This window comes from Puma concolor, chromosome B3 (genome assembly GCF_028749965.1).
Source record: "Puma concolor isolate L17-30 chromosome B3, mPumCon1.1.hap2, whole genome shotgun sequence".
Lineage (NCBI taxonomy): Eukaryota > Metazoa > Chordata > Mammalia > Carnivora > Felidae > Puma > Puma concolor.
The window spans coordinates 95243881-95257859 of NC_141672.1; the positions used below are offsets into that span (position 1 = coordinate 95243881).

Below are 13979 nucleotides of genomic sequence, written 5' to 3' on the forward strand. Positions count from 1 at the left end.
TTTTTTTTTTTGCTTTTGAGAAGTCTTCTAGGTGACCCCCTCTTTTTTCAGAATTCCAGCAACATTCAGCAGATGCTGAGCCTCCACATGCGTGAGCCATCGCTGTTGTCATTACACCTCTGGCGGCCCTTGCTGCCCAGCTGGCCGTGAACAGATACACCAGAGCTCCCAGGCAATGTGTCCCCAGGGACTGATGGGCAGAGTACAAAGGATAGCAATGCATGTGCATGAGAGAGCTGCCCCAAGAGATAAAATTTCAGCACCTTGCATCCTGAGTGACCTTGGGCGAGTCATTTATGTTCCTCAGGCCTCAATTTCATTGTTTGGAAAACAGAAATAAAAAAGAGAAAATGTAGGGCCTAGTGCTTGGCCCAAACTCAGTATTTAGTATAAGGGGAAAAGGTTATTGAAAGAATTAAATTAAATAACTTCTGAAAAAAATTCTTAGAGGACATAGCCCAAGGCCTGTCATATAAAGTCTTGAATAATTGTTAGCTGTACTGATATTATCATCCTGTTCCTCACATCTGGGCCTTATCATGAGGCATTCTCAAGCCTGGGGAACCTCTCTGACATTGACAGCCACACCTGTGCCACGCAGGTCCCTCCACTGCTCTCCACATCTGAACCATACGGTGCAGCAGCCACTAGCTATGTGTGGCCATTTAAATTTAAATTATGTAAATGGAATTTTCAATTCAGTGCTTCACACACACTAGCCATGTTTCAAGTGCTCAGTAGCCACCTGTGTTTAGTGACTACCATGTTGAGCAGTACAGATGTAGAACATTTCCATCATCACAGAAACTCTACTGGGCAGTGCTGCTACAGACTAAGAATCAATTTCTACTCCCCACTGGAACCACTGCTGATAAAGTCAGTCTTTTCTAGTTAGCTTCAGTTCTACTTGTACCAAGCCCAGACACTGGAGACCCAAGTCTAATGTAGTTCAGAACAAGAAAGGGCAGAAAGTTGAGTTGAGACATGGTGCAAGGTATCTATGTTGTTACTATTGACCCTCAAGAAGATGAGTTTCAAGGAAACTTTTGTTTTATTTATTTTTTTTTTATTTTTATTTTTTATTTTTGGGACAGAGAGAGACAGAGCATGAACGGGGGAGGGGCAGAGAGAGAGGGAGACACAGAATCGGAAACAGGCTCCAGGCTCCGAGCCATCAGCCCAGAGCCCGACGCGGGGCTCGAACTCACGGACCGCGAGATCGTGACCTGGCTGAAGTCGGACGCTTAACCAACTGCGCCACCCAGGCGCCCCGAAACTTTTGTTTTAAACCAAACCTAAGGACCTTAGAAGTCAGTGCTACGTATTAATAGTTCTTATATATATATATATATATATATATATATATATATATATATATATATATATATATATATATATATCTTTGCTCCTCATCCATGGACTGCCATGTTTTATTGTCAGTTTTTCTGCTTAAAACAAGAAGAGGGGTGCCTGGGTGTCTCAGTTGATTGAGCACCCACCCAGCTCTTGATTTTGGCTCAGGTTATGATCCCAGGGTCATGGGATTGAGCCCCACCTCAGGCTCTGTGATGAGGATGGAGCCTGCTTAAGATTCTCTCTCTCTCTCTCTCTCTCTCTCTCTCCCTCTGCCCTTCTCCCTGGCTTGCGCTCTCTCTCTCTCTCTCTCTCTCAAAAAATAAAAGCAAAACAAAACAAAACAAAAAACAAGGAGTTATTTTTTAATTGAAGCAGAAAGGGAAGAAGATGCCCCTGCAACTGATGTGGAAAGAAACATTGGTTACCAGCCCCAAATTTTTTATACTCTTGCAAATAAACAAGCCCTCCATTTGTTGACTATGAATGCTACTTGCCTTGTAATGGTTATTTGCTACTATTAAATATAAAATTTGAAATGGACACAATAATCATGGCTAATCATTACTTCTAAATCCTGTCATATTTAGTAGGGAAAGTAATAGTAGAGAGTATTAGCAGAGTTGAGAAAATAATATACTGATTACTCTTACTGCACTACATACATTTAAATTCTTATGCCATTGAAATATGTAAAATATGTATATGTAAAATATAATAGAGTTTTAATAATTTTATAGCCATAGGCATGAAATAATTATACCATTGAACCTTAAATATATTGGAGAACAGATGGAAACATGAATCATCTAACAGCGGCATATAGGATTTTTAAAATCCATTGTGATATGTTCACCAAAACACATGTATTGAGAGTGTTCATAATAGCATCATTTTTAATAGTCTAAAACTAGAAACAGTCCAGATGCCAGTTAACAGAAGGATAGATCAATTATGGCATATTCCTGCAAGGAAAATTCCATGGCAATAAAAAATAAACCACTGAAAAAAAACATTAACATGGCTAGATGAGTAACAGATATTATGTTCAGTGAAAGCAGCAGCACAAAGGCATATATTTCATTTCTTATTTCATTTATTTCAAGTGTAAGACTAATTGATGGTGGGGCACCTGGATGGCTCAGTCAGTTAAGCATCTGACTTTGGCTCAGGTCATGATCTCGCAGTTCATGAGTTCAAGCCCCATGTCTGGCTCTGTGTTGACAGCTCTCTACCCCTCCCCTACTCACTCTCTATCTCTCTTTCTCTCAAAATAAATACACATTAAAAAAAATTTTTTTAAGACTAATTGATGGTGGTAAGTCAGAATAGTGTTTACCTTGAAAGAAAGGGGGCAAAGGGAAAGTTTTTACAGTACTGGAAATGTTTTATTTCTTGGTCTGGGTGGTAGTTACATGGATGTGTCCATATGTAATTTTATCAAGCTGGACACTAAAGATAATGTACTTTTTGTACTTCACATATGCTGTACCACAATAAGAAGGAAAAAATGTGAAGGAATTTGTATTTAAAATGATATGTGTTAATTTTGCTAGAAAGTCATAACTTATGAGCTGATTAAATATGATGTGGAGAAAGATGAACCTGTCCGAGATGGAAATGGATATTGCATCCGAGTTCCCAAAGGTACAGTAGATTTTTGCTCAGCTAACCTGTGCCCTTTCTTAACTTGATCAAGTAACTGTTAAGAACTAGCATATCATTGCTAAAATGAATATATGGTAAAAAAATTTTTAGAGTGGGGGGATAAAAGAGGTTTATTTTAAGTACCCTCAGAAAGAGTTACAGAAATTCCAAAAGATACTAATTTACCACTACATGTAACATAATTATACTTTGAAACCTAGCTTAACTTCTTAATTATGAGGTAAGTGTTTTGAGGAAAGGGATATGTAATCATGGTTGCAAAGCTATAGTTAGCTTTACAAGGTCTACCTTCAAGCTTAGACTACTGTGCATTTGTCCAAGTATGTGTGTAAATCATTATTCCATAAAATACTAGCATTTTTAGAATTACAAGTGTGGCCACATGGGATACTGTACTTTGTGTGTATGGTCTATATGTATGTATAGGATGTATATGGACATACACGTGCACGTGCATGGATAGTGACAGTTCCTTCAGCTAGCTTGTTGCCAATGGATTGTATGGCAACAGTTTTGTTTGGTTAGTTCGGTTTTTGGTTTCTTTGGTTTTTGTTCTTTAGCATTCACCACTTCTTATCATTGTGTTATTTTGCTCCAAAGCTGGGCATTTTTTAACATTTCTCTCCAGGAGTGAAAAATGCAAAGCTGCTAACTGAAAATTCTCATGACCTCTGTCGCTCCCACTCTACTATATATCTGAATTCAGACATACCCTACCTGTTTCAAAACCCCCTGTTCATTTTTTTTATCTTTTTTTTAAGTTTATTTATTTGGGAGGGGGAGGAGTGCAAGCAAGGGAGGGGCAGAGAGAGAGGGAGAGAGAGAATCCCAAACAGGCTCTGCCCCAACGCAGGGCTCAATCCCATGACACGGGGCTCGATCCCACGAGCCTGGGATCATGACCTGAGCTGAAATCAAGAGTCAGACACTTAACCAACTGAGCCACCCAGGCACCCCTATCACAAATTTTAAAATCTGGGAGTAGTTTGGAAAAAAACCTTATATGCTAATTTCAGCCCAGGGCTAATTTAATAACTGGAGTAATGTCCATTGGCAGGATTTAGGCTTAGATGAGGGATAAACATATTTTCTGTAAAGTGGGATAAAAATTATTTTGAACACAGTTGCTTTTCAGAGAATTTAATATCAACTTTACTAACAAATATATATGGAAGTTCAAGATCTAGTACTTGGAAAATCTATGCATATAGTCAATCAAAACAGATTGAAAGAGAATTTTATAAGTTTGTGTCTTGGAAATGCTATAAAATTAAGATGGAATGATGGGGATATCTCACTTGTGAGTTGTCTTAGGTTGTGGAAAATTAAAGATTGAGGTAAAGGAGAAAATATCTTCCATTTGTAAGTTCAGAAACTGATTCCTACTAATATATGCAAATTATTGAAATGATAAGCATGTAAATGTTGCTACCATACATAGAAAATGAAATCAATGTTTTATCAGCTTTATAAATGATTTATAATAAAGGTAACTGAAGGGGTACCTGGGAGGCTCAGTCGACTCTTGATCGCAGGTCAGGTCTTGATCTCAATGTCATGAATTCCACACTGAGTGTGGAGCCTACTTTAAAAAAAGGAGGAGGGGAGAGGGGTAACTGAAAATGCAACTTGAATAACATTGCATTACATTTTTCTGAGTGTATTTTAATTACAAAGAAAGTCTTTAATTTTTTCATTGTTGAAGACAGGTTTAGTACTAGCCTCTGTAAGGTTAAAAAATGATATTTGTCGATTTAGGGGCCATGTTTTAAGATGTCCATTTTTGAGTGTATGGCAACACTTTTATGAGAATGTTAGTAATAAAATTTGCCTACTGCTATCACATAAAATAACAATTTACTTTCTTCTGTCTTAGGTGAAGTTGGACTCCTTATTTGCAGAATCACACAACTCACACCCTTTAGTGGCTACGCTGGAGGAAGTGCTCAGACGGAGAAGAAAAAACTGAGAGATGTCTTTAAGAAAGGAGACCTCTATTTCAATAGTGGAGATCTCTTAGTGATTGACCATGAAAATTTCATCTACTTTCATGACAGAGTTGGAGATACTTTCCGGTTGGTTTCTTTGAGTTATTGAGTCAAAAACAAAAACATGCACAATTTGGCTTACTCCTAAATTGGAACTGCATTCCACTTTGGCTGCAGTGCCCCATTTCCCTCTATCTCTTTGGCATGTCCATCCAAACTTCTATATTCCCAGAAAATAAGGAGCAAACCACAGGAAGTGTCACTCTTCCTACAAGTGTCACTCCTGCAATGCACAGATAAGTTGGTTGAGCAACACCAGTTGAGAAATAGGCAGAAAACCTGTGCCTGATTTTTGGAGCCTAACTAACAGTGTATCCAGTTTCTCTCATTTATCCTCAGTTGTTACCAGTCACCCCTAGGATAGCCCAGGGTTTCACACTATTTCCAGTCATGGGGCTTTTCTTCAGATACAATCAAATGCAAGCTAATACGGAGCTGATCTAGCTGAAGAGGAAGTGAGGGGTTCTGAAATCCACTATTCACCTCCCTCCCACTCTCCATCCCTAACCATTCCCACAGAAACCCAAGTCAGCACCATGAAATTTGAAAGTCATTATAATAAGACCATGAAACTAATTCCCAACAACAGCATGGTCCTCCAGCTTCTCTCATGGTCCTCTCATGACACTTTGGTTTAATCAACTTCCCTCCTGTGCAAGCTCCCTGAGGCCAGGCCTTGTGTCTGCTGGTTCACTCCCCAGCACCTAGCACAGTGCTTGACACACATAAATACCTTTGCGTGAATGCATGCAGAAGGGATGGAAGTTGTCTGGCTGTAGTAGGCAGAGCAAGAATACAAATGAGGAGACCTGAGCTCCTAGGCTCACCCCTACTCCTGGCCAGCTGTGCTGTCAAGGCTGGTAACCTTTATCACCCATGAAATGAAGGTCCCAATGATCCAGAGTGTTCCTTCCATCTTTGGAGTATTTCCATGACTCAGGATCCATACCATGATTTTATGCAACCTTCATGTTACTAAAAAGATACTTCCAGGAGATCTAAAGAATTTTTAAATGTAGACAAATTTTAAAGCCTTATTAAGTAGACGAGTGTAGGTTGGGCACTAACGTTATAATCTCCCTGTGAATAAAGCATGGTATTTTATTTGCTACTCAAAGCTTTCTCATTGCCATGAGACCCTGAAATACAGGCATGAAACCAACCAAAGTTAGTGAGTGAGAAAAGTGGGAGACCTAAACACAACAAAAAGTTACTGAGATTTGTTCTTGATTTCCAGTACCTTTCTTGGGCCAAACCTGTATTTCAACATTAGAACATTCTTTGTATCGTGTTTCATGTGGTGAGATTGGAATTCCACATTTTATTATTTAAATGCCTTTGTCTATGCCTTTGTCTTTTGTTTCTCAAGCAGAATGCCTCTCCTGTGACTAAGTTCCAGGGGATTTGAGAGCAGAGATGGGAAAACAAATGCAGACACCTTGCAGGGCCTAGAAGAGATGCATGCTCTGCCATGGAACCGTGGGCCAGGGACCACCAGTAACCTCTGCTAACCTTGCCTTTTCTTCCAGCTGGAAAGGGGAAAATGTGGCCACCACTGAAGTCGCTGATATCGTAGGACTGGTTGATTTTGTCCAGGAAGTAAACGTTTATGGAGTGTCTGTGCCAGGTACACATAAGTCTCTGCGTAAACCTATACAGTAACTGAACATCATTTTAACCCCATGGCAAAGTTTGTCATCACTTTTGCCTCCCTGCTGGAGAACCAGTCTCTTTCAGCCACCTGGGAGTAAGGGGCTGATGTCTGGTTTATATTCCATTATAAATCAGCCAACTCAGCACATCTGAACTTGGCCTTCCTCTGTGGCTCAGCTCCCCAGCTGTTCTTGGGCTCTCAGGCAAGCCAGATCTCTGCAAGATGCAGGGTCCCATGCTACATTTGGCATGCCTCGAGAAAAGACATGTCAGGCTTGATAGCTGGGAAATGGTATCTTGGCCTCGGAACCGAGTATCACAAGTAACAGCAAGTATATTTGCTAGGAGAAAAAACTGAAAAGGAGCTGCCTTTGTCCAGACTTCTTTTAAAACAGATCCTTGACCCCAGCTCACCCCAGTGAGTTTCAGAATCATCACACAGAGTGGTGTCACCAAGCCTTCATCTGCAGATCTGCCTCTGCCAGCAGAGTGGGGAGAGCTGAGGTTTGACTTCGGGTCCTTGGCTCCAGTACCTGGGGCTGTTTGACTTCAGACAAATCACTAAAATTAGGGGTAATATCAGCCCTGACGTTGAGATTGTTAAGAGAACTCATTCGCTTCAATTATGTAAACACTAAACATACACCTACCAGACGTATACATGAGTGCTGTCATTGGAAGAAATCGTTTTAATTATATAGATGAGAGAGGATTAAAACTTCCAAGTCACTGTCCAACTCTAAGGTGCTAGGGATATTAGTATTCCCCCAGAACTCAGTATTTGGGATTCTCACCTATATTCAAAATAGAAATCCAAGAGTCTCTCTTTCCTAAGCTGTGGTGGTTTCACATAACTTTGTGCTATCTTTTTTTTTTTTTTTTTTTAAGAATATTTGAGGTTTTCTCTTCCCTGTTCCTCTCCAGCACAACGACAATGATATGATAGGAAGTGCAGCCACATCTCAGGTCACAGAGCGTGACCTGAGTGCACGCTGCTCATGTTGGAATGTGGGCTGAATTAACACGAGAGCCCATGGCAAGGTTGTCAGTCATCACGCTGAGCTGGGCTCTCACAGACCCCACCTGGCGTGTTGTGTGCACCTCTAAATGCTGGATTTAGGTAGCAACACAAAAGAATGTGTATGAGAAGGTGAGAGAATGGATTGGAAGGATCGAGTCCACTGCTCTTCAGAGTGGGGCCCCTGGCCCAGCACCACTGGGGAGCTTGTGAAACAACATGATTTCTCAGGCCAACCCCAACCCTTACTGAATCAGGTTCTCTGGGGTGGGGCCCAGGGACCTGTGTTTTAACAAGCCATCCAGAGATTCTTAAAAGCAATGATGTTTGACTTGGGGGTGATGAAAATGTTCTAGAACTAGATAATGGTGATAGTTACACAACATTGTGAATGTATCAAATACCACTGAATTGGGCACTTTAAAATGGTTAAGATGATGAATTTTATGCTGTGTGTGTTACCACAAATTTTTAGAAGATACTAAATTTTGAGAAGCACTGAAGCCTCGTCTGACCAATCATCAGAATCATCTGGGAAACTTTCATTTTTTTTAAGTTATTGAAATTCAAATTAATTAACCTGCAGTGCAATATTAGTCTCAGGTGTAGAGTACAGTGATTCAGTCTGGGAGAGCATTTAAAGCCTAGATCTAATGGATCAGAACCTCTGGGGTTTGGGACTCAGACACTTCATGTCTTCTTTTAGTCCCCAGGTGACTCTAACAACCAGTAAGGTTTGGGAGTCACCGATCTAGAACAAAAAGGAGATTAATGGTTTTCACATGGTTGGAAGGCAGTCAAAGTAGAACAAGGAGCAGGTGTGCTTGCCATACCCACAGCAAGCAGCACGAGAGCCAAGGGATTGAAATGACCAGGGAGCAAATTTTAGCCTGAGATGTCTCCTATAACCAGAGAGGTTAATAACACAAAAGTCTATCTCCTGAGGTGGGGAATGGCCCACCAGCTGGGACGTGTAGAGAGGCTGGATGTCCACTCAAGATCCTGTGAGAATTCTTGCTGCATTGAAATATTAGACATAGGGGCACCTTGGTGGCTCAGTCAGTTGAGCATCCAACTCTGGATTTTGGCTCAGCTCATGATCTCAGGGTCCTGGGATGGAGCCCCGAGTCAGGGTCTGCACTGAGCATGGAGCCTGCGTGAGAGTCTCTCTCTCTCCCTCTGCCCCTCCCCTGCTTGCTTGCTCTCTCTCTCTCAAATAAATAAGATGGAAAAAAAAATATTAAAGATAAACTGAGAAGTGTCTCTCAGCTTTTAGATTCTGTGATTCTCGATGCCATGCCAGCCACTGGCTGGCCTGACAGGCACATGGCCAGCCTTGCTGCAGCCCAGAAATGTGGCAGGTCTATCTAGAAGGCAATCTACCAGGGTGAATTTCAGTATCAAAGGGCTCAGCAAGGCCTTCACAGATCTCAGCTTTGGACCAGGAAGGTACACCAAAGTGTAAGCCCAGTTGACTGTTATTAGATGTCACACCAGAACTTCCCAACTACTCTCTAGAACTTTTTGTTCTCAACAGAACTTTCTGCAGTGATGCAAATGTTCTATGTGTGCACTGTCCACTATGGTAGCCAATAACCACTACATGGCTATTAAGGACTTGAAATTGTGGCTAGTACAACTGAGGAATTGAATTTTTTTTTAGTTTGTGTTATTACAATTAATTTTGATGGCCAAATGAAACCAGTGGCTACCATACTGGACAGTGCAGCACTAGAGAAACTCTGGCCAGAATAGTTGTAAACTGGAACCTCCCCCCTGGAGCTAAACTAGCCCCAAACCAACCCCTGGGAACTGGGGCAGAGATCTGAGACTCAATAGGCCTATTCGTCTCAGTTGGGCATTGTCTCTGTCAGAGCAAGAGGCAAGGAGCCAGTCAGTGCTGAAGATTTCTGTTGCATCAGCCTCTGCCTTGATTGGAAAAGAAGCTTATTGGAGACATTTGAGATTCCTAAGATGGTTGCTTTTGAGCAAACTACCAGGGACCCCTAGAGAAAGAGGGTCCTGTGCCCTGTCTCCCTCCTTCAGGTATGAGGCAAACTGTAGAGGCGTGCATTTCCTTTCTCTTAATGTTTCCTCTTGTTTCCTGCCTTCTTTGGAGCCACAGGTAAACACACAATCACCATGGGAGAGGTTTCAAAAGCTGGGGCCCAGGTGGCAAAGGGCACAAGGCGGCCCCTTCCCCTCTCTGATTACAGCTAGGTAGTTCAGCGAAGTGGATCTCAATGGATCTCAACTCCCACCCAGTCTGCTGGATCAGGCAAAAGATGTATTAATACCTAATTATTGCTGTCTTTACAAGAAAACAGTGTAGTCATTGTGCTTAACTCCTCCCCACTTACCTTGCTGCCCAGACAGGAAGGAGCTGCTGGATCCTCGTCTCTGTGGAGACACAGCCTTGGGGAATATAGCTCATCAATGGGAGGGCCCACAGCCACTTGCCTTTGCACCTCCCATCACCTTCCTGACCCGCAGCTTCTCTGAAATGCAGAAAGGCAAAATCTCAAAGGTGGTATTTGTGTCTGGATGCACAACAGACCTGACACTACACCCTAAAGAACAACCCGAGCTCAATTGTTCATGACAGTGGAACAAGGACTTCTCACTGGAGTCCAAAAAAAAAAAAAAAAAAAATTCCCTCAGCCACCAGTAGGGCCTGTTTTCTACTCTGGTGTTTTCATTTAGACTGCTGAGAAGGATGACCGTTGATTGCCTCAGTCTGGTTTCTGACTTTGTCTATTGTTTGCTGTGTGAACTTGAACAAGTCTCGTACTATATCTTTAAGCCTTAGTACTTTCATCTGTAAAATGGAGATCATATTTATACCTTTTCAGAAGGTTGTTGTGAGGGTTGAATGAAATAGTCCATAAAACACACTTAGTATAGGGTCTGGCATATAATGAAGATTTAATCAGCATATAGCTCTTGTTATTGTTGTTATAGTCACTTTAGAATAACTTCCACATATACCTGAAATAAAAATTCCGACTATCCAAAAGAAACCCATGTCAATGTTCTCAGCCCACTTTGAACTAGGAAAACATCATAAATAGTATAACACGTCTAATTTTTTCTCTTTATTTCTAGGTCATGAGGGTCGAATTGGCATGGCCTCTATCAAAATGAAGGAAAACCAGGAATTTGATGGAAAAAAACTCTTTAACCATGTTGTCGATTACCTGCCCAGTTATGCAAGGCCCCGGTTTCTAAGAATACAGGTGAGAGACTTCTTGTTGTTGAGTTCAATTATCCTCTCTCTCTTAGAGACCGCTGCGTCTTAGGGAACAACTCCCTTCTACCACGGTGGCCATATTGGCCAGATTGTCACTACCCTTGCCAGGAAGCTCCACAAGGAAGCAGAAGTATCAGAAAATAGAGCTAGCAGAAGCCAAATCCTGATCCCCTTTTCCCTAAAGTGACAGACCAGGTCATTCAGCAGCAGTATTAGCAAATAATTCACAAAGTCTATGGTTTGATGAAGTATGACAGATACTTAAAATGTTTCCAGTTTTAAAGGATGGAAAAATCCACTGAAGCTCTACACCTTCCTACCGTGTGAAACTTAGTTGGGAAGCATTAGCCAGTTGGAGCTGTCAAATGTTTAACTATCACCACTAGGTGTCCCACATCACTAGAGGGATGTGTTTTTTCGCAAACATTAATCCATGTTAGCCTAACATTCTCTCACTTTTGGACTCTGAGCAATATGATTCTGTAGCTGAAGACTTGAGAAAAGAAATGTTAGGCTACCAGCTATTGTGGAAGTTGTATGTTATTTCTGTTGATGTTCATAAAGCATGGACGTTTATAATGAGATGGTGGAGAGACGTGAAAATTGAAATACACTCAGATCATCCATCACCTATCAATTGAAGGAAAAAAGCTTCAGCCTAGTGGACAAACAGGCTGAGAAACTAGAGCGGTCTGTGTGTAGATGATCCCTAACCCCACCCCACCCTAAATCAGGATATTTTAGTAAAACTGGAAGCTCACTAAGCAACAGACTGCCCTGCAGGGGAGGGGTAGAGGGAGAGAATCCCAAGCAGGCTCCATGCCTGCAGTGCAAAGCCAGATGTGGGGCTCAAACTCATGAACCATGAAATGATGATCCGAGCCAAAACCAAGAGTCAGACACTTATCCGACTAAGCCACCTAGGCACCCCTGCTCTGCTCTGCATTTCACCCTCCACAGCCCCTCCCTCCCCACAGGTGATCTTAAAGCTTCAGAGGAATGAAAAGCTACCTGCACAAAGGGCCCCCTAGTGGAGCTTCTGTAAACAGGAGGTAGTGAACTAGCTTCCCCAACCTCTCTCAGGAGCCAGAGCTACCAGACACCCCACCCTCTGCCGTTTGCCCGAACCCTAATCTGTTCACAAAACACTGCAACAGTGTGGATTGTTTGATGTTTTCCAGGACACCATTGAGATCACTGGAACTTTTAAACACCGCAAAGTGACCCTCGTGGAGGAGGGCTTTAATCCTGCAGTCATCAAAGATGCCTTATATTTCTTGGATGACAAAGCAGAAATGTATGTGCCTATGACTGAGGACATTTACAATGCCATAAATGGTAAAACTCTGAAATTCTGAATATTCCTAGGAGGGTAACTCATATTTCCAGAAAGAAATTAAAAGGACCTAGTGCAACCACTTGATATAATCCAACCTTAATTTGATTGAAGATTGTAACATGCCATTTTTTATGCATTCCAATAATGGGAGACTTTTAAAAATTATACCCGAGCCGTTGCACGTGAAAATATTTAGAGATGATTAGTTTTCAGTTTGCACCTACTGTTTGTATTTGCAGACTAAGCTTGTTAGAGGATGCATTATTTTTTAAATATGTAATAAAATAGATGAATGCTAACATATGAGATGGCATTGTCTCTTTCCTGACTTTAAATGCAAATCCTGAGCCTAAGAGCCTCATTGGCATCTTTTCATAGGTGTCCTACTCATAATGATAATGGCATCCTAGGTTTAAAAAAAAAAAAAAGGCAAGAAATTGAAAGGTGAGGGGGATGCAGCACCAATGAACTCCAATGAACACCAATGAACAGTCCAGCTCTACTGTGAAGCCAACTCTCCCCTCCTATCTGGGCCACTGTCTACAATTTGCGTTGTCCAGCAGGTGAGAATGCCAACTATAGTTTTTGAAGGAGCCTAAGTCAACAGCATCAGAATTCTATATATAGAAGGTGTCAGTAGATATTTTTTAACTCCATCAAGGTTTGTAGGCTCAAGTGTCTTCAGGAATCACATGAGTAATGTGGACGAGAGAAACAGGTCACAAATGAATGTGGCAAATGTGAGGGTACTACTTAGCTTCAGTTGGCTGATTATTGTCATGTGGGAATACAGTTTAGGTACTTCCAAGATCTGATTATTTAGAAAACAGAAACCCAGATATTCATGTGAATCTCCCAGTCTTTTAAATTTGTGAAGTTTCAAATTTTATAAGACTTCCACGCACCCAACAAAATGGATGTGTGGACCAGATAAGTCCCAGATCTCCAGTGAGTACCCCCAGTCCCATATACTCCTCAAACCTGAGCTGGTTTCACTCCACACCCAGTCTCCTATCAAACAGCCTGTTTATTTAAGGACCCAGGGCCCTTTGACATGATGCAGGTGGGTTTGGGAACTTCAAGGAGCTCCTTCAGACAGGCTGTTTCTTCTTACACTCAGCTGGCTCCCTTCCTCAACAGAACTCCTTAACCTCTGCATGTGTTAGCTACAGACAGTTTCAGGAATAGGTCCTCAGTAGCAGCAATCAAGACATGTTTACTAGAGTTTTTCCTAGGAAACAGGAATGTCATGGTCACTAAGTCCATGTCAAGGAAGTATAATCCAAGTTTACCCCAGCCTCCTTAAAAGAAGTGAAGTTTCCTTCCCTAAAGGACATCCTCCGATGACCAGGAGCTGGCAAGGGGCCCCAATTCTCCCTCAATGTAATCCCCATAAGACCCCGGGAAAACATATCTAGGGATCCTTAATGATAGATACAGGAGAGGTTGCCGCTCTCACCCCCACACAGTACTAGAAGTATTTTTTAAACTCTCATTCTTTCAAGTGACTACCAAGAAGATTCATGACCTGAATCCCTGCCCCCACTCTTTATGCCCAATGATGACCATTTCTGAGTGCTTAATATGTATAAGGGACTTGAGCATGGCCTCAGGAAAACTCTGGATACCCTTGTGTCTTTGCGAATTTTG

The 13979-nt window shown here is 41.7% G+C and overlaps 1 protein-coding gene across 1 annotated transcript in view; it reads left to right on the forward strand.

Moving 5' to 3' along the window:
* The window catches only part of SLC27A2 (solute carrier family 27 member 2), a 44451-nt gene extending 31819 nt beyond the window's left edge, over positions 1-12632 (forward strand). The window contains exons 6-10 of the mRNA XM_086710657.1: positions 2910-3000; positions 4898-5096; positions 6599-6696; positions 10846-10976; positions 12172-12632. Of these exons, the coding sequence (XP_086566783.1) occupies positions 2910-3000; positions 4898-5096; positions 6599-6696; positions 10846-10976; positions 12172-12348 (696 nt within the window). The 3' untranslated portion in view covers positions 12349-12632. The remainder of the gene's footprint in view (positions 1-2909; positions 3001-4897; positions 5097-6598; positions 6697-10845; positions 10977-12171) is intronic.
* Positions 12633-13979: the final 1347 nt, after the last annotated feature.